The sequence below is a fragment of the Gouania willdenowi genome, chromosome 8, assembly GCF_900634775.1.
Source record: "Gouania willdenowi chromosome 8, fGouWil2.1, whole genome shotgun sequence".
NCBI lineage: Eukaryota > Metazoa > Chordata > Actinopteri > Blenniiformes > Gobiesocidae > Gouania > Gouania willdenowi.
The window spans coordinates 15,719,779-15,740,239 of record NC_041051.1 but is presented as its reverse complement, the minus strand read 5'-3'; the positions used below and the strand labels follow the sequence as shown (position 1 = coordinate 15,740,239).

The 20,461-nt window shown below is 38.0% G+C and overlaps 1 protein-coding gene across 2 annotated transcripts in view; it reads left to right on the top strand.

The window, feature by feature from the left end:
* Nucleotides 1-20,461, top strand: part of rnf213a (ring finger protein 213a) — a 36,166-nt gene that overhangs the window by 238 nt on the left and 15,467 nt on the right. For both annotated transcript variants that reach the window (XM_028454403.1, XM_028454402.1), the window contains exons 2-32: nucleotides 1,403-1,521; nucleotides 1,720-1,868; nucleotides 3,835-5,250; nucleotides 5,777-5,925; nucleotides 6,066-6,215; nucleotides 6,427-6,623; nucleotides 6,817-7,100; nucleotides 7,180-7,406; nucleotides 7,490-7,702; nucleotides 7,807-7,999; nucleotides 8,144-8,199; nucleotides 8,618-8,792; nucleotides 8,874-9,029; nucleotides 9,139-9,237; nucleotides 9,329-9,451; nucleotides 9,690-9,873; nucleotides 9,984-10,157; nucleotides 10,271-10,423; nucleotides 10,512-11,128; nucleotides 11,232-11,391; nucleotides 11,497-11,714; nucleotides 11,915-12,052; nucleotides 12,132-12,296; nucleotides 13,434-14,631; nucleotides 14,724-14,905; nucleotides 15,036-15,191; nucleotides 15,286-18,897; nucleotides 18,972-19,096; nucleotides 19,862-19,978; nucleotides 20,063-20,187; nucleotides 20,272-20,385. In XM_028454403.1, coding sequence (XP_028310204.1) covers nucleotides 1,422-1,521; nucleotides 1,720-1,868; nucleotides 3,835-5,250; nucleotides 5,777-5,925; nucleotides 6,066-6,215; nucleotides 6,427-6,623; nucleotides 6,817-7,100; nucleotides 7,180-7,406; nucleotides 7,490-7,702; nucleotides 7,807-7,999; nucleotides 8,144-8,199; nucleotides 8,618-8,792; nucleotides 8,874-9,029; nucleotides 9,139-9,237; nucleotides 9,329-9,451; nucleotides 9,690-9,873; nucleotides 9,984-10,157; nucleotides 10,271-10,423; nucleotides 10,512-11,128; nucleotides 11,232-11,391; nucleotides 11,497-11,714; nucleotides 11,915-12,052; nucleotides 12,132-12,296; nucleotides 13,434-14,631; nucleotides 14,724-14,905; nucleotides 15,036-15,191; nucleotides 15,286-18,897; nucleotides 18,972-19,096; nucleotides 19,862-19,978; nucleotides 20,063-20,187; nucleotides 20,272-20,385 — 11,125 coding nt within the window. In that variant the 5' untranslated portion in view covers nucleotides 1,403-1,421. The remainder of the gene's footprint in view (nucleotides 1-1,402; nucleotides 1,522-1,719; nucleotides 1,869-3,834; nucleotides 5,251-5,776; nucleotides 5,926-6,065; nucleotides 6,216-6,426; nucleotides 6,624-6,816; nucleotides 7,101-7,179; nucleotides 7,407-7,489; nucleotides 7,703-7,806; nucleotides 8,000-8,143; nucleotides 8,200-8,617; nucleotides 8,793-8,873; nucleotides 9,030-9,138; nucleotides 9,238-9,328; nucleotides 9,452-9,689; nucleotides 9,874-9,983; nucleotides 10,158-10,270; nucleotides 10,424-10,511; nucleotides 11,129-11,231; nucleotides 11,392-11,496; nucleotides 11,715-11,914; nucleotides 12,053-12,131; nucleotides 12,297-13,433; nucleotides 14,632-14,723; nucleotides 14,906-15,035; nucleotides 15,192-15,285; nucleotides 18,898-18,971; nucleotides 19,097-19,861; nucleotides 19,979-20,062; nucleotides 20,188-20,271; nucleotides 20,386-20,461) is intronic.

Below are 20,461 nucleotides of genomic sequence, written 5' to 3'. Positions count from 1 at the left end.
CAACTAGTGATTCACTTCCGTGTTAGGAGTCCTTGACATACATTTCTTAATTCTAATACATAGCATTGTAAACTTGAATTAATAATATTAAATCCACAGCAAAATGTAGACGCACGTGTTAATGTTGTTAACGTTGTTGTTTTTTTTTAATCTCATGTTATTTAATGTTGGTACTTTCCATTTGGTACCAAATTCGTGTTCACATTTCCATCAAATCCTCATAATATTGGTTATATTATAAAAGCTTTGTTTGGTGTGATAAATGCTCAGTAAAAATCTATATTTAGGCTTTTCACTAGAACAGCAGCAGGAAGTGAGTCACCAGGTAAGAGCATAACCAGTAGATTGGCAACACCAGCGGTCATCCCGGTGTCCCGCCACTAGTGAGGGTAAATCTGTTTGTCATGCAATGTTATGGTGTTGTGTAGTGTGTCAGTAGTGATATGTGTTGCTATATCTGCTAAATGTGTTGTCATTGTAAGTTAAAGACGCACTAGTGAGAAGCTACATTAGCCTGACAGCAGCACAGCTAGTTATTAGTAGCCCTTAATACGTCTGTGTAGAAATATATTATGTTCAATATTGAATTATTGCTACTGGTAAATGTGTTTGTGTGTTAAAGTGACTGGGTATAAGTTTAAGAAATACGGTTTAAGTGTGACACATTAAGAGTGACGTAAATGATGTATTCTGCAAGAGAAATGTGTGATTGGTTGTTCTATGATTAAAGAAAGATGATTATATATATATATATATTTTTTTTTTTTTTTGCAATGAATCACTCGATATTGAAACTAATTTGCAGTGTTTTTGTTATGTAATATGTGGTGATACTCATACAGTCTTTATAACAAAACCACGGTTTATTTCATTATTCATTTATTAAAACCAGTTGGTCCCACCCCCAGTATTAATCCAAATGTAGTCAGAAAACATTTTTTAGCAAATTATTCTAAAATGGTTTTCTTGAATTTATGTGAGAAGAAAAAAAAAAGAAATATATATATATATATATATATATATATATATAACACAATGATTTGTTAGTTGGTGTTAATTATTTAAGTTTTTATTTTATTTTAAATGTGTATTCACAGAATGTCTGTACTATGTATGTGACATGTTTATGCTCATCAAAGTGTTGCTTTTTGTTGCACTGTTATTTTTATTCTACATTAGAGGTAATTAAAAACTACTTTATTCCTTTTTTGTTTTGTTTCATCGTAATCATATGAAAAGGATTGTTCAGATATGGTTGTGTGTTAGGACTGTTCAATGTTCAGAGAAGGGGAAAATGTGTCATGACGGATGTTGAAAGTGCAGAGGTGCACCCTTTTACTTCTTACTAGAAAAGCGAAAGTGAAAGGAATTCCTCACTGTAGGTTTCTCCTTTTGTGCTCAGGAATCAACGCCGTGTGAAGATGAAGTGCGCAGCTTGTGGACTAAATATTGTGCAGAAATCTGCAAATTTCTGCAGCAATTGTGGCCATAAGCTATCAACACAGCCTCCAAATAAAGAAGGTAATTACGTAGGTGTAGGAATTCCCTGTTCATTACAGACTATCACGCAGTTTAGCTCTGATAACCATTAATGTATAAATATGCACTTGCATAAATAGTGCTGCACTTGCAAACATTTCTGGTTATTGCTGTAGATTTAACACTTCAGATGCTTTTATAAATGTCATTTTTATTTAAAAGCCTGTGTGTTTCACTTAGATGCTGAAGATCAGCCCAAGTCTTTGGTGGAAGATTTGGGAGCTAAAGCTGAAAAATCAGGGACTCGGAAAAACGACATGCCTGTGGACAACAAGCCTCCCCAAAGAAGACAACAGAATGATAACTCCATCAGTGATACAAAGAAAAAGGTGGGTGGAAATGAAATGCTGGCAAGTATCTACTAGATATTAGAGATTGCATAAACATACATTGACCTATCAAAGAAAAATTGGATTTATCATATTTTCAAGGGAATCCATTTGTGAAGAGTAAAGGCATAAATAAGCTTTGATGTTTGTCTCGTACCAGAATGTTTTGCCAAAAAAAGCACAAAAAAGTGTTATTTATTTAAAAATGGAATGCGATGCAAGCTGTTGATGACTTATAAAGGTTACCAGGGTTCTCAACAGGAAGTTTTTACAGCGTAGGGGGATCACGTGGCGTGGAAGCGAGCGCCACTGGTGCGGAACATTTTGAAATGTATAATTCTCTGAGGGCTAATATTAGTGAAGTCAAGCTAAAGTTGTTTTTTTTTTTGTTTTTTATTTTTTGTTACTGCCTTACTTTAAAGCCAAAAGTTATTTGGTGAAGGTGATGATGAATGTGGTTAGAGTTACTCATGCTTGGTATAGGTCCTCCACTAATAAATATTCACTCACACTGTACAGGCAATAAATAACATTTTATTCAAAAGACTGATTCAAAGACACACACACACACACACACACACACACACACACACACACACACACACGCACACACACTCATTCATTTCATATTTCTCTATTGTTTTATTTAGTTGATTGCATTGCTAGATTATGAGGCACACTGTTTATATTGGACGGTGATTATGGGTTACAAAGTGGAGGATGCACACGGTAGAGCTGTAATTGGGCCGAAAAAACCTGAACATGGTCGACCCGAATTTAGCCGATGTCTCTTTAAGCCCGAACACAATTCAAGCTGATGGTATTAACATCCGTGCACGCGCGCGCGCGCATGTGGATTGGTCTGTTGAGTTATTAACATGATGAACAGCTTCATATGCCGCTACGCGCTACGTCTGGTTGAAGCTACACTGTTTATATTGGACACTAATTACTGTTACTAAGCGGATAATGCACACAGTGGTTTGCACGTGCGCCTCACAGCAAGAAGATCCTGGGTTCAAGCCCTGGGTGAACACTTGGGTCCTTTCTGTGTGGAGTTTGCATGTTCTCCCCATGCTGCGTGGGTTTCCTCCGGGTACTCCCACAATCCAAAAACATGACTGTTAGGTTGATTGGAGTCTCTTGAATGTGACTGTGAGTGGTTGTCTTTCTGTGTGTTGCCCTGCGATGGACTGGCACCTTGTCCAGGGTGTACCCCCGCCTAAAACCTATTGAGAGCTAGAGATAGGTCACCAGCATACCCCCACGATCCTGAAAACAGGAATAAGCGAGTCAGAAAATGGATGGATGGATGGTAAAAACATTGATCAAAAAGGGCAATGTTTTTTAGCTGGGGTTCCCATTAAGCTTATGTGAGCTGCGGCACACCAAAGCATTAGAAAAAGTCCACTGCACACCATCAAACACTTTTCAATAACCTACCTAATTTGTCGAGGCACTGGCAGCATTCCATAAGGGAAAAAGCATTATTGCACCTCAAATGCAATACTACATGTTTGGAATAACTAACTAAATTATTTAAATTATTAAACAGTGGTTAAAGATCAGTTTATCAACCAATAAACTTTATACTTATAAATTAAAAGTATGATCATATTTTTACAGTATAGTTCTTTCTATTTGTTTTGCCATTTGATGAGTACAGAACCTTTCTTTTATCACTGTATGAACTCTATTTATGATATTGTTCTTATGATTACAACCTTCCACACAGTACGAAAGGAGTGTCTGAAGATGTGTTCTGTATCCGAGTTGCTAAAAGTCATCTGCTATTGAATCTTGAAAACTTAAAAAAATTATAGATTTTATTGTTTTGAAGTGGAACCAGCCTTTCACAATAAGTATTCCACATTAATGGTTGATTAGTGTTTCAACATGCAAAACACTCCCATAATAGAAACGTAATATTCTGTTCTCTTATTGATTTTATTTCTTGTATTTTTAGAAACGAAAGAGAAAAAAGAATAAAAAGAAAAAAGGGCAGCAGCAAAGCATCTCAGATCAATCACTACTATCAGTGGGAGACAAACGAGAGAAAGAGGACTCCTCTGAATGTGAAAGTTCAGAAAGTCCAACTAGCAACATGTTTGAGTCTTTAGAGAGCCAGTCATGCTCTTTATCCCTCAGTCAGAATGCTGCTTTCTCTGAAGATGCACAAGACATCCAGGAGCAGAAAACATTGGGTAAAGCAGAGGAAAGTGCAACATCTCAGTCCGGGGGAAATGCATCTGATCCCAAAGATGGCAATGAAACAATGGAGACGGATACAAATCCATCAGCAAATCAACAAGAGCAGTCGGGGGACAGGAAGGATACTTCTCAGCCAGGTTCAAACAAAGGCACCAAGAAAATGAGCCCTAAAGATCTGGAGGCTAACAAAAATGACCCCAAAAAGAAAGCACCTGTTTCTAAAAAGCAATCTGCACAGGATGAAAACGTGAACACAGATCCAAATGCTAATCAGACTGAAGTAACAAAGTCGGAGTCATTGGACAGCCAGTCAAAATCTTTACCCTCCTCTCAGGCTGCTGCATCCCTTAAGGATGCAAACAACATCCAGGGGAAGAAAGCACCTGCTAAAGATGAGGAAAGTGCAAAACCCAAGACAGATGGATCTGCATTTGATGACAAAGACAGCAATGAAACAACAGAGATGGATACAGATCAATCAGCAAATCAACAACAACAGTCGGGGGACAGCAAGGGTGCAGCTTCTCAGCAAGATTCAAACAAAGGCAGCAAGAAAATGAGCCCTAAAGATCAAGAGGCTAACAAAAAAGACCCAAAAAAGAAAGCACCTGTTCCTAAAAAGCAATCTGCACAGGATGAAAATGCGAACACAGATCCAAATGATAATCAGACTGAAGTAACAAAGTCTGAGTCATTGGACAGCCAGTCAAAATCTTTACCCTCCTCTCAGACTGCTGCATCCCTTAAGGATGCAAACAACATCGAGGGGCAGAAAACAACTGCTAAAGATGAGGAAAGTGCAAAACCCAAGACAGAGGGGACTACATCTGATCCCAAAGACAGCAATGAAACATCAGAGATGGATACAGATCAATCAGCAAATCAACAACAACAGTCGGGGGACAGCAAGGGTGCAGCTTCTCAGCAAGATTCAAACAAAGGCACCAAGAAAACGAGCCCTAAAGATCAAGAGGCTAACAAAAAAGACCCCAAAAAGAGAGCACCTGTTTCTAACAAGTCATCTGCACAGGATCAAAATGCTAACACGGATCCAAATGCTAATCAAAGTGAAGTGACAAAACAGAAGGGAAAGCATCAACAGGAGCAGAAACTGAAGCAGTCGGAATCATCGGGACAAAAGAGTGTCACCGATTCTTCAACCTCGGCAATGGTAATAAGATACTAAAGCTAAATGATAATCAACGCTATTTCTTTTCTGTATTTATTACTGGTGAAGGAAGATTCATTTTATTTGTTTAGGGTGTGGTTCTCGAGCAATGGTGGGTTTGTGACCATCCATTGCTCCTTATATAAAAGCAGTGACTCAAATTCTCAAAGTCACTGAATAAAAATATTGTGCAGTTAAAAGAAGAGATATTGAAAGGCTTTAGTTTGTGGCACTTGTCACAAAGGAGGCATTTGCTTTATTGAAATTACTTGGAATAATTTAAACAAAACATTCAATTTAAAGAAAGAAAAAATTTTACCAAAAGGAACATTTATTTTGATTACTTTAAGTAGGTAAATATTGCAAAAATATTGAGGCTAAAATTATTAGAAGTCTGAAAATATTGCACTTCATACAATCCCTTTAAAAACTTTAAATTTCATTATTATTTTTGAAAACTTCCCTTTGACCCAAGTTGAGAACGTCTGGTTTTCGAGTAAATATGAATCTTCAGTGTTTAATGCGACAGGCTGACAATGAGGGCTCCAGTGTGGACCCAGTGGTGGCGTCAGAGGTGCAGCAGTCGAGCAGCACGCAGGACAAGACCTCTGGTGGGAACAAAGAGCATAAGGAGAACACCAATGAGAAGAAAAAACTCTCAGACCCATCCCCCAAAATGTGAGAATGGTTTTGCTAAGAGAATTACATTACATATTTTTTTAGTCTTCACGGTTTTTTGTTTGAGTTATAAATTAATAACATAGTATTAAAGTTTTCTTTCAATCTTGTTTTTTTTTTTCGGTGACCCGGAACACTAGCATTCCTGCTAAAGACAGGCTCACGATTTACTTCCATGCAATTCTCTCCAAGCATTTTAAGTTTGATCCAAAAAAAGATCAAATTGTCATCAGAGCTGGTTCCTGCTTGGGAAATTGGAAGGAAAATACAGCTGAGCTTCATTTGCAAAAGTAAGTATCCATCTACATTCACTTAATAATGTCCAAGGTAAATAGTATGCAGTTGGTTGGGAAAAAGCCTGTTTGACTCAGCTATACATGTTATTTGTTTTACTGAAAGACTTTGTTAACTGTTCAAACTTCACTTTGTAATTCCTGCAATGACAAATTATTGCTGTATTCTCACTAAACCACACTTTTGTTTCTCATCATTTTCATGCAGGGATCTGGGAGAACATGGGTTTTTGGTCGAAGGCTGTTTAGTGACGACAAAACAGGAAGCCATGTCTAGGTCCATACCTTATAAATATGTAGTTTGTAGGGAGAAAAAGGTTGCTTTTGAGTTCATTTATAAGAAGTCTTCCAATACGCACATAAACCGATGTTTGTTTGTGAAGCCCCACCTGATTAATGACAGTGGTAAGTATAACCTTTACTTTAAGTTGTAGTCATAATTTGCTGTAAACTAATAGCCATGCTTTGTAAAGTGTTATGCGTTGGTTGCTGACAGTTACTGTTGGTCTTCAGTGTAGTTTTACGGCAGTTAGCAACCAAGGCAAGGAGCATTACCGCCCAAGTTACCGTAGGTTTTATCTTCATTCTCTTTTCAAAGGTGACTGGCACCAGTATGATGACATCATTTGTACTCAGCCGTCAAAAATTGAACGTTTCAAGGATTTCTTTTGGCGGGAACAAACAACAAATGTGATTGAAGGCAAAAAAATAGCAGGAAACATAATGCTGGAAACCATCTTTGACCTTCTTGGGAGTTGGACAGAAACCAATCTGAAAAGTTTTCTGATTCAGCTGAAGCAGTTTTTTCAGGTTTATGGGAACCCTTATGTGTATGAGGAGAAAGCCATGAAGTGGTCGTCCTTGGACTATGGAGAAAATGATGTGAGTTTAAAAGATTTGAGAGCATCTTCTTTAAACCCTTATATCACGACCAACTTAATTTATCCTCTGGTTCTTTTAGGTGAAGCTTCTGCTGACAGAATTCATGCTAAAACATATTCAGAGGCACATCCAGGATCCCCTGAGAGCAGCAGTGATTATGCTTCATCTATGGAGAGAGTATGAGCTTAAACTTAGTAACACAGAGCTCCATCAGCTTTGCACCTCGCTGTGTTTACCCAAACTTGAAAAGGACGTCTTTGTTGAGTATTGGAACAAGTTTTATCAGGATGTATCTCCACTTAAAAGGTAGATACAGAATCAATTGAATGATCAATAGAGCATTCTGTATTAGTAACCCATAAAGTCCCTCATGCTATTTTTGATTGCAGTTTGCCAGAGAACCTGGTTCATCTCATAAATACTGTGAAAAAAGAAGGGATGCCTCGATGGATTGTGGTACTACCACTTCTTCACCTCCTTAAAGGCTTAACTAAGCCCTTTGAAGCACCACCTACTGGGACCTACAAGTATTTGGTGTCCTGGGCAGGTTTGCAAGGACTTGACGTTGGCACTGCAAAAGACATGAACAGTCAAAACAGGAGGTGAGATTTACAGTAACTTTGACAAAATGTATGACTACTATTATTAGAAAAAGTATGTATGTTCCACAATAATTTGCTTAATTTTGGTGATGTTTTTTCATCAGGGAACTGGTGAATGCTGTTAAAAATCAAAGTCACTTGCTGGATGTGGATTCATTTTTGGCTCGATCCTGCTTGTACCTGATGTCTTTGGATGACTTGGAGTACTGTAGTAGTAACATTAATGCTGAGCTTTTGGACATGCTTTGTGCTTTCATCAATAAAACTCCTCAGGCAATAACTGCAAGCAATATGAAGGTGTGTTGACACATCTCATCATGATTACATTTAATGGAGAATTAGTTTTTTTTAATTAATACACCATTTTCCTGTTTATTTTTTAAAGTGACAATAATTATAGGGTATTTCATGACATAACCTCAAGACTGTTTTGATTTTTAGGAAGTCTTAGCTCTTCTCTCACACATCCAAGGAAATCTCATGGATGGAAAATACAGGTGATTATTTTTTTTAGGAACATCAGTATCTAATTGAAGGGCAATATACATATGGCAACATAGACACTTTTGTTTTACTTACTATTCCAATTTAGACTTGATGCAAAAGTATAGAAATAAAAAAGATAATGTGATGGACTACTTTTACATCCATTCTGTTTTGACACTTAACTCAGTTGAGAAGTAGTCACTGTGAGTTAATGGTATTTCTCTGGCAAAAACAAGAAAAAAAGAAACACCTGCCTTGTGAAACGAGCAGAAAACTACTTGAGCAAAAGTTACAATATTTGTTACATGGAATCTACCAAACATTCACCTTCGTAAGAGTCACTGTTGGTTAGTGTTGTACTTGCTTGGCTGCTCCTATCCTATCAGGATTTTTTTATTTATTACCTTATTTCTGATTTTCTTTTTATAGGTACTTTACCCAAGCCTACAGGAGCCAGTGCCTTGTAAATGCATTGACACTGTTGGAGAAAATCTGCAAAGGTGTAAAACCAGCATCATATACTCAGAACTTCCCAGATATTCCTGTAGCCTGTATGAACCTGGTCGCATCAGTGTCAGACTTTGCTCAGTGCAACAAGGCAGAGGTATGAAGTACAAACTTCTGTGGGGTTAAAAATTGAACTGGGATGATTGCTGTATTAATCCAAATACTGAATCCCATTTAGGATACTGCAGAAGGAGACAGAGAGCAGTTCTATTCTGTGCTCAAATGTGCATTGAAACTAATGAGAGACTGGATTAGTCTGTCTTATAGAGCAAACTTACTCAGCAGTAGTTATATATTGTGGCCTGGAAAAAAGGCAACAGAAGAAGAAATTGAGGTAAACAGCTTTTATATAACTGATCACAAAACTAAAAAAAAAAGCCTCATCCTGAATCATTTGTACGCAGTGCCATAATGCCGGGAACTAACTGAATGTTTTTGCTTAGATGTGGAACAACACAATCTCCATTGGCTTCAAAGATGAAGATTTCACTAACGAATGGAAGCAAACATTTACAAATGATTTTGAGGGCAAATTTAAACAAGTTAGTGTTTTATGATTTGAAGATTTAAGTTTGGAATTTTTTTAGAGGCTCATGTGACACTGATTTAATGTGTGTTTTACTGTGGATTTAGGAATCTGCATTGGATCAAATTGAATTCTACTGTAATACAATTGAGGAATTGAGTGCATCACGTCCACGCATTGCCTCAATTATTGAAAAATGCGCTCTTGAGGCTGTTACATCTTTGTGCCAGGTATTAAGACTTCTCTTTGACTTTGAAGCTTTATTTAATTTTTTTTTTATTGCTTTTCATTAGATTCAGTATGTTGCATTATAAAATATTCCTTTTTCAACACCATATTGAGAACCACACCTGTTAATTTGTCTGTTTATTTTTGTAAAAATAGTAAGTTTTGCTTTCAACTTGCTTTTGTTTATTTATTATTTGAAAGTGAAATGTCTCCTTTTTTTATCTGTTCCATAATGTATAGAAAAAGTCGGAAGGCAAACTTTTTGAGAGAATAAAAATAAACTGGAAGTTCGGGAAGCTCATCTCTACAATAATCCAAAAGTCCTGGCCAATAAATGATCTTGGAAAATACGAGGAAGATGAACAAGTGGTTCTTCAACACCTCCTTTCCTGGCCAGCGGTCAAAGACATTTTCCAACTTCATGGTAATAAAACTCTTCAATCTTGATAACAATTCCATATCAGAAATGCACAAAACAGTTAATGCTACAATTAGTTAAAAAGAAACACTGATGTGCAAATTTTGTCACTGCAGGTGCAGATGAAAAGCTCATTAGTCAGCTCAGCCAAGATGCCCAGGACAAACTCGCAGTAGCCATATCCTCCTTTACTGCCATAAACGATCAACTTATTCGAGGAGACATCCAAATAAAACTACTTAACGTTATTTTGGAAACGAAAAGCACCTACCTAGAGCTGCTGAAAATTGGTACTAGCATTAACACTTTTAACTATTAAGATTTTCACACTTTTTTAATTGATGTATTTTGACCTTATGGTTGTTCTCTTTCTCTCTGTGTTTATCTGCCATATTGTAAAAAGACTGCCTCGCTGAGAATCAAAGCTACAAAAACATCTCTGAAATGAGAAGGCTTCTATTGTGCAGAGAGAAAGAGTTGAAAGCAGTGTACCATGAAAAGCAGCTGGTTGATGTTGTCCTAAAAATGTGCCACAGACTGGAGGAACACATCACAGGTATGGTGACAATGCCGCAGGAATTCTCCTGCTTACTTGGTTATGAAGTGTTGACAAGAATTGACTTGTGCTTGAATTCTTATGATAGTTGACATTGAAGACTTGGAAAGGAAACAACAAACCAATATTGAAGTCTCGCAGCTGAATCATTTCATGATGGTTCATCAACTTGGTCAAACTCCATGCCCAGAAGATTGTTTTGTTACTTTATTTAGTCTCACTGATGAAATCAGAAAAATGGCTGAAGTTCTGCACAAGTTGGAACAAAGTTATGTTTTCAAAATGTTTTGGGGGAAACAAGCCAAACTCCTGGCTGCTGAAGAAATGGAAGGTGATCCTGATCATCGTTCTGTTGTGGACATTTTGGCAACCCCAGAACAAATATATGATGACATTTTCTTGGCAAGCTTTGGGAAATTCAAAGACATCTACACTCGTCTAAAGAATGGCAGTATAAGGCTTGAGGAGGTCAATCAGATATTCAGTGTCTTCAAGGGAAAGTATCAAGAGCTTGCACAGGATTTAGAATTTATGTGCACAGTTGATAATTCAACTGACTACGACTGGATTACAACCAGAGTTCGACAGATTGAGCAGTATCACGAGCTTCATCTTGCTGTGGCTTCTGCTAAGATAATCATGACCGTCAAAGAGGTGCTTTGTCTCCGAGGGGACTTCACAGTTCTGGAGACACTTACAAGAGTTGTAAGTGTATGAAAAGTGTTTGTTTAAAATGCATGCTGTGCATTAAATGCCTAAGCTTTACTGTGTCCATTTTATCTATAATGGCGCTCTTTTTGTCTCTCAGAGTCATGCCGATTTTCAAAAAGAGGAACTTTCAAGCATTGACAATGACCTGATGGAGGCCAAGATTGCTTTGGTGGACATCACGGAGCCACGGAAGCAGTGTCTGTATGAGCTGGGATGTCGGGAACGATTTGTAAAATGGGTGAAAGATGCCCTTGAGGGTAAGAGTTCTCAGTCAGCAATCATAGTATCAGTAACCTTTTGTGGTGTTCAAGGAAAAAAGTGGTAAAAGAAAAAACCTCTAAAATCTCTTCAACTCTTTTTAGATATCAATGAATTAAAGGTGTTTGTTGATCTGGCATCCATCTCTGCGGGAGAGAATGACATGGACGTAGATCGTGTTGCTTGCTTCCATGATGCCATCCTAGGATACTCCTCAATGCTTTATGAGCTTAAACCAGACTCAGGCTTTTCTGCCTTTAAAGAAGTAATCAAGAAGCTCTGGAGAGCTTTGGAAAATGACATCAATCTTCCCAAAAAACTGGTAAGTAATGTGGCAAATAGAACTGCATTTTAGAAAAATATTATTCATACCTCTAATGGATTGGTATAAGTAAAATGATTCTGAGATAAAATGTCTTTGGAAAAGAAGTATGAATGTATGATAATTAATTGGTAATCCAAGTAAATATGTTGAAAATGAGCCATGTACAGCATGAATGAAGGGTATATTTTCTGTTGAAGCGGGACAGTGCTCGCCATATTGAATGGTTGAAGACTGTGAAGGAAAGTCATGGGTCAGTGGAGTTGTCATCGCTTTCATTAGCAACTGCCATCAACCATAAGGGGATCTACTTGATCAGTGCACAGGGTGTTAAAAAGGTAAGAGAAATAATCTCTAAGTGCTTTATAATAATGTGACATTATGTGTGTGAGTTCATTTCTATATTTTTTGCCCTAGTTGACACTTGACACAGCCCTGAAACTACAGATCCCAGAGGAAAGCGATGGGATTAATCAGATGCGCTGTTATTCTCTTGAGGATTTAAGAGAATTGCAGAATAAACTCATGCTCATGTCTGGGAAAGAAGATCAAGGGCAGAAGGAAGTTGATCACTTTGTAGAGGTAAACCATTTATACATTCATACAGATAGTGATTTTTTTTCAGAATATTTAAAGCTCAGATGTTGATATTTAAGTTTGTTTGAGAACCATGTAACCTCAGCACCCATAATCAGGAATGTTTATTTCTAAGTGTGTACTCTCCGCGCACATGTATTTATGGTAGTTAGTTTTCTTCCTCAATTGACTCACTGTCACATACAATACATTCATTAGATCATCAACTAGACCTAATATACATTTTACCAAACAAAAGCAAGGGGTGCACATGGCTATTTTGGAACAAATATCTGCTTTTCCTACACCTAAAACCACATGAAATGAAGGCTTTTTAACGGGCGGCTGCGGCTCAGGTGCCAGAGTCTTCTGATCGAAAGGTTGAAGGTTTGATCCCAGGGCTATACCTGTTGAAGTGTCCTTGGGCAAGAAACTAAACCCTAAGTTGCTCCCAATGAATCTCTGTCCCATTGGGTGTGTGAATGTGAGTGTAAATGGGTAAATGAGCTGATATTGTACAGCATTTTTAAGCTCTCAACAGTTACTACTTAAAAGTACTGTCATCTGTTAATAATTCACATTTTTGGTAAAAGCAAATATTGGGAAAAATGTAGAAAAAAAAAAATACATCAAGTATTTGATATTAAGTATACCATGAACTGCTTTTCATGTGTCTTGCTGTTTGCTAATATTTCACATCACACAATCTTCTCTGAAACTGTCAATGATATAAAATGTGCCCCAACGCTTCTTCATATTTTTCCCTCTTTTTCCTCACCTCCAACAACTGAGTATACCCTGAATAATTAGTTTCTTTCACTCCCGTTTCTCCCTTCGACGACTTTGTTGTGGAGCCAGCTTCCTAAGTGGTCTCTGTAGCCCCACCCCTCTCCACTCTGATACACAGCTAGACAGAGCCACAACTGTGGCTAAAAAATGAAAACAAATTGGTTCCCAATCAGGAGACGGCACTTATCGTTCACTTTTGTCTATCCCCAAATTTTAGGTGCTCAAATTAGTTTTTCAAGATTTGATCTGGTGTGCATTAGTCATTGTTGTCATGATAGCGCATCACTTATGTGTTCCACTGGTTTTATGTTTATTTGTTAAGAATATGTTATTGTAACAAGTTTGTCTTTTCAGGTTTTTGCCAGTGTACAAAGACTTGCTGTGGCATTCATTGCTCTTTTCGATGCTGGAAGCCCTCTGTTCAGACACTGGGAAGCACAAATAAACGGCTGTGTAAATAGCCAAGGACCAAAAATTATGATGGAATTTAACTTAAGCAATGTTCCCACCATCATTCTAGACGGCAACGTAGTGGATCAGCTTCCAGAACTTTGCAGAAAGATTGAGAAATGTTTGAATTACTGGATGGATTTTGTCCGTGAACAAAGATCTAAACATTACTATTTGAACTATTTCACAGCTGAGCAGATTGTCTATTTATGCGGAAGGTTAACTCAGCAAAAAGTGACAAACTTGGAGGACCAGGTTCTCATGATGCTGTCTTTTATCAAACCAAATTGCACGCCCTCTGATTTGAGACAAGTCTGGGATTTACTTCAGTATGAAATTCTTAACAAAGGGCAAGAAGAAAAAATGGACATGGAGTTTCAGTCCTCAGTTGATGATTCTTCTTTCGATCACATTTGGAATGATTACATGAAAGACATGAAGAGTTTTCTTCCCAGTGTTCTTGACCTGGAAAGTCTTGGGAGACTGCTGAAACTCTTGGCAAACAAGGATGATTGCACTGAAGAAAGAGAGGAGGATACTTCTGACAAAGGTGCTGGCTGTTTCATAAAGAGAGAGCTGCCTAAAGGTTTGACTACAGGAAACCCAAACCTAATCATCTGTCCACACAACGAAGTCTTGACATCTTGCATCTCCATTTACATGACAAGTACAGATATGCCCCTCCCCACATATGATGAAGTCCTTCTGTGTAATTCTTCCACATCATATGAAGAAGTGGAGAACTTTCTCAGGCGGTGTCTCAGCGAAGGCTACAGAGGGCATAAGATTTACTCTTTACTTTATGGAGACCTCCTTACCTATGATGTGAGCTCCAAACTTGAGATTTTTTTTCAGAGCATGAAATTACGTTGCAGAAAGGACTACAGGCTTGTTATCATTTGCAGCTCAGAAAAAGAACATGCCTATCTCCCATCAGCTTTCAGCCAGTACAGACTGCATTTGGTTCCACAGGAGCCATTGTTGCGAGTCCAGCAATATCTTCAGAAACACTATACTGTTCCAACAAATGCATACAGTGCTGCTGCTGTATTTAAAGGCAGACAATGTGTTGGTGTCATCTCCTCCAAAAGAGCTGGTGTTGGTATGTATCGGCAATATTGCACATTGATGATTTAACAAATTTGCTTGCATCCAGTACATATGCCTGTCACAATGTACTTTTTTTAATTACAGGGAAATCTTTGTACATTAGGAGGCTCTTTAAAAAACTCAAGTCCTCAACTAAAAGAGCAACAGCTTGTAAATGTATTCGCCTGATTGAACCTACAGTAGATGAGAATGTCATAATACAATCTCTGTTGGAGACTCTTGAAAGAAAATCCCTCACCATGTACCATTTTGATGTTACATCATCGGTAAACAAACATTTGAATCAATCTCTAATTTTGTTCATATTCCAACCTAAAGTTAGAAATATTAAGGACTTATTTATGGAAAAAAATAACTAAATAAATCAATTTAATCGGAATCATTGTTTCTTTAAAGGTGTGCAAAGGCCTTCATGAGTTTCTTTTCAAACTGTTGTTCTTGCGCTACTTGGTGGATTCTGAGGGGAAGATGTGGAAATGCAATGACCAACAGCTGTATGTGATAGAGATGTTGCAACCTACTGTCAAGTCTACCAGAAATGTATCCCATCAGGTAAGAGCTACAAGTAACCCATAAACACAGAAAGGTTTTATTTTGAAGACAATTTTCTGAGATTCTGGTTCTCATTATTGATTTTCTTCAACAGAGTGAAAAATTTGTGCGTAGCACCTTCACAGACATGTTTCCAAATATTTTCTGTCGACCACCCAAAGAAGTACTCATGCTAGAAATGAGGAAGCAGGAGGACCCCTCCGTTTTGAACAATGGTGACCCTTTGATGGATGACGATGAGTTCAAAAGTGAAGCCTTTCAACGACCTTTCCAGTATCTCATGCGGTTCCATAATCACATTGATCTTGATGGCTTCACTTACCAGGGTATTGAGGGGTCACATGTGGAATGTCTTCAGATGTTTCTCATGAACTGTGGCATTATGGACCCATCCTGGGCAGAACTTAGAAACTTTGCTTGGTTTCTTAACCTTCAATTAAAAGACTGTGAGACATCTGTCTTTTGTGATTCTGCTATCACCGGAGAAACACTTGGAGGGTTTAAAACCTTTGTGGTTGACTTCATGATTCTCATGGCAAAGGACTTTGCCACTCCATCTTTGAGTATCTCTGACCAAAGCCCTGGCCGATTGCAGATGGATCTAAGTGGTATTCGAGATGAGGACTTGGCACCTTTCCTCATCAGGAAAAGATGGGAAACTGAACCACACCCTTACATCTTCTTTAATGACGACCATGTATCCATGACCTTTATTGGTTTTCATCTTCAGCCTAATGGGCAAAACCATGTGGATGCTATTGATCCCTTTTCTGGAAGACTGATAAAAAAGAATGTCATGTCAAAGACATTATATGATGGCCTGAAGCTACAGAGAGTCCCATTTAACATTGACTTTGATAAACTTCCAAGAGGGGAAAAAATAGAGAGAATCTGCAATGTTCTTGGAGTTCAGTGGCCTCTTGATCCCGATGAAACCTATGAACTTACAACTGATAACATATTGAAGATGTTGGCAATTCACATGCGGTTCAGGTGTGGCATCCCTGTTATCATAATGGGAGAAACGGGTTGTGGTAAGACGAGGCTCATCAAATTCATGTGTGAATTGCGGAGGATTGGAGTGGCTACAGAGAACATGAAACTGGTCAAAGTCCATGGTGGAACAACTGCGGAGATGATCTACTCCAAAGTGAGAGAAGCTGAGGACATTGCATCTATCAATAAACTAGATTATGCATTTGATTCGGTTCTCTTTTTTGATGAGGCCAATACCACTGAGGCTATCAGCAGTATCAAGGAAGTCCTCTGTGATAAAACGGTGAAGGGAAAATGTTTAAAACCAAACAGTGGATTGCAGATAATTGCTGCATGCAACCCTTATCGAAAACATACGGATGAAATGATACACAAGTTAGAATCAGCAGGCCTTGGGTACCGGGTTCGAGCTGAAGAGACCGATGAAAAGCTTGGGTCCATTCCACTTCGCCAGCTAGTGTACAGAGTCCAAGCCCTGCCACCAAGCATGATCCCCCTAGTGTGGGACTTTGGGCAGTTAAGTGATCAGACAGAAAAGATGTACATCCAGCAAATTGTGCAGAGAGTGGTAGAAAACCAGATGATCAATCACCAATACATTGGCTGGATCACTGATGTCCTTTCAGTATCACAGAAGTATTTGCGAACAAAAAAAGATGAATGCAGCTTTGTCAGCCTCAGAGATGTAGAACGTTGCATGCAGGCTTTTGTTTGGTTCTATGAAAATCATGACATGTTTTTTGCAGAACTCAGAAAATTTAAAAATGGTCAAAATGATGAGATGACTGATGCCCATCCAAGTGTGAATGAAGCCAAAGATCCGATTCTCTGGTCCCTGATCATGGCTACTGCAGTATGCTACCAAGCTTGCCTTGAAAAAAAGGATAAATACAGGCAAATCATTTGCCATTTTTTACCATCACATTGCAATGCACGAGGAGTAGCACAGGAAATCTCACTTATGCAAGACCTACTTTTAAGTGGTGTGCCGATGGGGGATACAATTGCAAGAAACGGTGCCCTCAAAGAAAATGTCTTTATGATGGTTCTCTGCATCGAGTTAAGGATCCCTCTCTTTCTCGTTGGAAAGCCTGGAAGCTCAAAATCGCTCTCCAAAACTTTAGTTGCAGATGCAATGCAGGGCCAGGCAGCTCCTTTCGATCTCTACAAAAAGTTGAAACAGATACATTTAGTGTCCTTCCAGTGTAGTCCACACTCCACACCAGAAGGAATCATCAATACCTTCAAACAATGTGGACGATTTCAGGAGGGCAAAAACTTAAATGAGTACATTTCAGTTGTGGTTCTTGATGAGATTGGTCTTGCGGAAGACTCTCCAAAGATGCCATTGAAAACTCTTCATCCATTGCTGGAGGAGGGATGCATTGATGATGAACCACTACCACATAAAAAAGTTGGCTTCATTGGCATATCCAACTGGGCATTGGATCCTGCAAAGATGAACAGGGGTATTTTTGTCTGCCGTGGTGATCCAGATGAAAAGGAACTTGTTGAGAGTGCTATAGGCATATGCTCATCGGATCCAATGGTTTTAGAGAAGGTGAGCGAATTCTTCCAACCTTTTGCACAATCATACTTGAGAATATGCCGCAAAACTTGCAAGAGATTCTTTGGACTTCGTGACTACTACAGCTTGATTAAGATGATCTTTTCAATGGCTAAAGCATCCCAAAAGAAACCCACAGCAGAAGAGATTGCCATGGCAGTGTTGAGAAATTTCAGTGGCAAGGTTGATGTTGAGGCAGTTAAAGTCTTTACAGAAAGGCTCTCAATCAAGCCAAACATAGAGAACATCAATGCTATTGAGTTTGTAAGAGAAAACCTTGAAGCTGCTGGACAAGAAGAAGAATGCAGATACCTCTTGGTGCTCACAAAAAACTATGCTGCCTTACAGATCCTCCAGCAGACATTCTTTTCAGAAAGTAGTCAACCAGAGATAATCTTTGGATCCAGCTTCCCAAGAGATCAAGAGTACATGCAGATCTGTCGCAATATCAACAGAGTAAAGATCTGCATGGAGACCGGCAAGATTGTTGTTCTGTTAAACTTGCAGAATCTTTATGAGAGTCTGTATGATGCCCTCAACCAATACTATGTCAGCTTAGGGGGGCAGAAATATGTTGACCTTGGATTGGGAACCCATCGTGTCAAATGTAGAGTGCACCCACATTTCCGCTTAATTGTCATTGAGGAAAGAGATGTGGTTTATAAAGAGTTTCCAATACCACTCATCAACAGGCTGGAGAAACACTATCTGGATACTAACACTGTCCTCGGAACTGAGCAGAAAAGAAATGTCAAGGAACTGGAGAAATGGGTGGAAATATTTGTCTCTCTGGTCAGTCAAAATACAGGACATGTTCAGACATACAAGTACCAGCCAGCAGATGTCTTCATAGGCTACCACGCTGACACATGTGCCTCTTTGATACTCCAAGTAACAGAGAAGCAAGAGGACAATTCAGAAATAGAAGAGGCAGAGCGTAAAATGCTTGACGAAGCTAAACTCCTGTTGCTCAAATGTGCAACACCAGACTCTGTGGTACGGTTGGGCTGCACAGGCCTTTCAAAAGTGGAGATTGAAAGTCTCACCAGGATCTACTTTGAAGAGCTGAACAACACTTGTTTAGCAGACTACATACTTGCTCACACCAGAAAAGAATTCAAGTGTCGCTCTTCTTTCACTGAGGTATTTGTTGTTTTTTTTGTTAGTTGAAGCCTTTGTGTAAAACTTAATTTTAACTCATCCAATGTCAACCATAGGTGACGACATTTTCCAGACTTTTAACTGCTTGTGACTTGGAGCTTTTGGAGCAAGTATTGCAAAGTGTTCAGCTTCTCTCTCTCCAGCAATTTGACACAGAACTCTCCTTCCTGAAGAAGATCAGGTATGTAGATGACAGTGTAATTGTATCTCTTTCAGTGCCCATGATTAGACTTCAAAAAGAAAAGCAAAATTGACTTTCACAAATACAATTTACTTAATTGTTGAAGTGACTACAATTTGTGACTGTAGATTTTCTCTAACATTTGCCATTGCTTCTTTGTACCTCTGAACAACATTGCAAACTTACGAATCCATACAGGAAATGAAGACGAAATATTACTTTTTTAAGTTGAAAAATTTAACACAAGCATATTGATTTTCATAAAGGACACATTTTAAAAATGTATAGTTTTTCAAATTATACTTTTCTTTCTATAGGTAAATGAGAACATCTTCAGTCAATACTTTTTGTTTGCAACCAAAAAATCCTTTTATCTTAAATTCATGTGCCAAAATTAGAATTTCAGGTTTTTGTCACAGTGCTAAAGTCACTGCCTATTTCCCAAACCAGTTAAGAAAATATAACTAAATTACAATATCTAAAATGCAATAACAAGATTATTTAATTTTCTTAATTAAAATATATTTAAGATTATAAAATTAATGTGAAAATATCTTGTAAAATATTCATTCATTCATTTTTTTGGGGGACAGTTGTATATGAAAACTATGAAACTTGACTTCAAACCTATGCCTTATTTTAAGAAGATATTGATTATCCTAATATTTCTAGGAGTGCTGCACATAGAGTAACCGAGTCTCTAAAAATGAAGAAATAAATGAATAGTTACCAAAGTATAGAAATGACATATTTGTTTCTTTTTAGGAATTTTCTCACTAATGAAAAGCGAGCCGATGCCTCTGAGTCATATTTCAAGATCCTCATCATTCAGTGTGACTTTGATGAAGCCCCTCACAGTGCTAATCTCATAGCATCAGCCAAGTAAGTCTATTTATCCTAGTGCAAAGTTTCTGTTTCTATCCACTTTGTACATTTTCCACATTGAGAATGGTTGATACTTTTCAGGTATTCGTCAATCAACGAAATCAACAAAATAACTCAAAAGAATGAAGGTTGCAATGCATTTGTGTACTTCATCACCAGGCTGCCACGAATCGAAGGAGGCACCTCTTACATTGGTTTTCACGGAGGCAGGAATTCCAATTTGTTGCTATATTTTTTTTCTGAACTCTTAGTAAAACTTAAAATAATCTGATGAATGTTAATATTTTCAGGGCCCTGGAGATCAGTTCATATTGATGATCTGAGACGATCAAAGGACATTTCAGATGTCAAGACTTTGCAGAACATGACAATCAGTCAAATGTTTGACTTAAATCAAACTGAAGGTAGCAAACTGAATATTTGGACTTTAACCGTAATAAATGCATACATTTTTAACATTTACATATGTATTACCATGAA